This window comes from Cannabis sativa, unplaced genomic scaffold, assembly GCF_029168945.1.
Source record: "Cannabis sativa cultivar Pink pepper isolate KNU-18-1 unplaced genomic scaffold, ASM2916894v1 Contig3, whole genome shotgun sequence".
Taxonomy (NCBI): domain Eukaryota; kingdom Viridiplantae; phylum Streptophyta; class Magnoliopsida; order Rosales; family Cannabaceae; genus Cannabis; species Cannabis sativa.
In genome coordinates, this window is record NW_026870039.1 from 2,432,881 (window position 1) to 2,435,185 (window position 2,305).

At 31.1% G+C, this 2,305-nt stretch overlaps 1 protein-coding gene across 1 annotated transcript; it reads left to right on the forward strand.

Moving 5' to 3' along the window:
- Positions 1 to 202: 202 nt before the first annotated feature.
- LOC133033236 (uncharacterized) lies at positions 203 to 1,430 on the forward strand. Its single transcript, XM_061107907.1, has one exon. It carries the CDS (start codon positions 619 to 621, stop codon positions 1,231 to 1,233), a length of 615 nt encoding a protein of 204 aa, XP_060963890.1. The 5' UTR covers positions 203 to 618; the 3' UTR covers positions 1,234 to 1,430.
- The last annotated feature ends 875 nt before the right edge of the window (positions 1,431 to 2,305 follow it).

Consider the following 2,305-nt stretch of genomic DNA (forward strand, 5'->3'; position numbering starts at 1 on the left):
TGCATCGATCATTTTGTTTTTATTATTATTGACACTCTTTTTTTATTCTTTGAAGAAGTACATTTTCCACAATGTTTACATAAACACAACATGCTTATACTTTACACAATATCAAAATATATATTAACCATTACGTTACGTACTACTTACATATAGTTTAATATGTAAGTATTAAACTATGCAGTTAACTATTTGTAGTTGAACGGTTCTTGACCCTTTTATTAATTTCTTCTTCTTCTTCTCACAATTCGTAACCTAGAAACTTGGTTGAAGAATTAACAACCGCATGATCAAGTCCACTATATTATATATATTTATAATATTTACTCGTATAAGTACGTAGTACACAGTAGTAACTAATAAATTTATATTTATATAATAGTAGTATTGTTACTAAAGAGAGCTAGTCAAAACGGTGAGACCAAATCCACCTCCAAACTCAACGACCCCAAAACGAGAGACATTCAAATTAGTTAAAACTCACCAAAGATGGAACGGTTTAACAAATCCTACTTCTGTCTCTTTATTAGTCATATATTTCACCACTAACATATATATATATATATATGTCCTTATAATTAATTAACATCGTGATATATTATATAGATTAAAAATTTGATGATGGGAAACTCTGTGGTCTCACAAAATAATCCAACCTGTAATAATGGGAAAGTTATTCTATGGGATGGTTCAATTCAGGAATTGGAAAACCCCATCACCGCGGCGGAGCTCATGTTGGAGCACCCTCAGCAAGCGGTGGTCGAGTTCCAATCCGCCGTTACGGGAAAACGACCGACGCCGTTGCCGGCAGACATGAAGCTGGAGACTAAGAAAATGTACATGATGGTTCCGATGAAGCGAGGGAGAACGGCAGCTCTTTCTTCTGAGGAAATCCACCGACTTCTTCTTGTGGCGAATTCGGTTCTGAGAAGTACTCGTTACTCATCGGTGAAGTTTTTGCCTCTGTTTGCTAGAATTTGCCCCGTGGATTATGGAGGATCACTTGGGGTTTTGGTGCCGAAGATCAAGGAAAAGAAGAAGATGATCGATGGTAGTACTGGTGATGATCAGGAGAATAATAAGACAAAGTATGTTCCTTTGGAAAGTTTGGAGGAGAGTACGCCGCCGGAGTATTTGACGAGGCAGTTCTCTGGCAGGGGTTGGAAACCTAGTTTGGACACTATTGAGGAGAAGGTAACGGTCGACAAGAAGATCACTCATTGGTTGTTTTAGATTCTCTCTCTCTATATACATATATTTATATCATGGATATAATAAGTTGAATTGGTAAGTATATGTAAGATACACATATATTAAAAAAAAAATAGAGTAATGGGTTTGAATTAGAGTTTTTGTTTTCGTGATAATATTTTGCAAAGCAAAGTAAATTAAGGTACCCACACTATTAGAGTGGACGTCTTTTATCCGGATTTTTAAGTTTTTTTTTTACGTAATTTCACACTTAAATGGAACTGTGTTGGAAGGTTTTTTTTTTTTTTTTTTTGAAAGAGTGTTGGAAGGTTTTTATATGGAAGTTGTGTAAAGTTTTTTTTTTTTTTTTTTCTTCTATAACTGGATAAAAACGCAAAATATACAGAAAGTTATCCAATTAAATTACAGTAGACTGATCCAATCTCAATCGATCCAATATTAGAATTGAATATCCAATTATAATTAAATTGGATCGGAGGTAAATTTTGAAAATTCAATTGGATCAGATCGGTTGGGACATCCAATCCAATACATAATTAAGCGACTAAACTGATCCAATGATCATCTAATTATATTTATATATATTTTTAAAATACATTTATAATTTTATATATTCAATATATTTTATTTAAAAATATATATTATAATTAATTTAATATACATTTAACATACGAGATTAATGAAAAAAAAATAGATATAAAATGTTAATTCTCATCTTCCTAAACATTAATAAAATTGTCAATGCTTATTGAATAAATTTTATTTTTTAGCGGTTTTATTATGAGATCATGAGAATTAAGTTGGACTAAACTAATGTTTATTATGTATGTTGGATTATATAGTTTTAAATTATGTTTTGTTTATATATATTTTTCTTTTTAATGAAATTATCTTAAATGGTAGTTAAAATAAATTGGATGGATCCAATTTAATCTAATAAAAAACGAGTCGATGCATCCAATGGTTGGAACCGATCCAATCCAATACATCCATTGAATTGGATCGGATCGGATGACTTAATTCAATTAGATTGGATTGGATAACAAAATTCAATATTTAATAAATAATTGGATTGGATCGGTTGAGTCAAAAT

Bases quoted from the DNA above. Each gene is read 5' to 3' on its own strand.
- LOC133033236 (XM_061107907.1), top strand. From the start codon at position 619: ATGATGGGAAACTCTGTGGTCTCACAAAATAATCCAACCTGTAATAAT.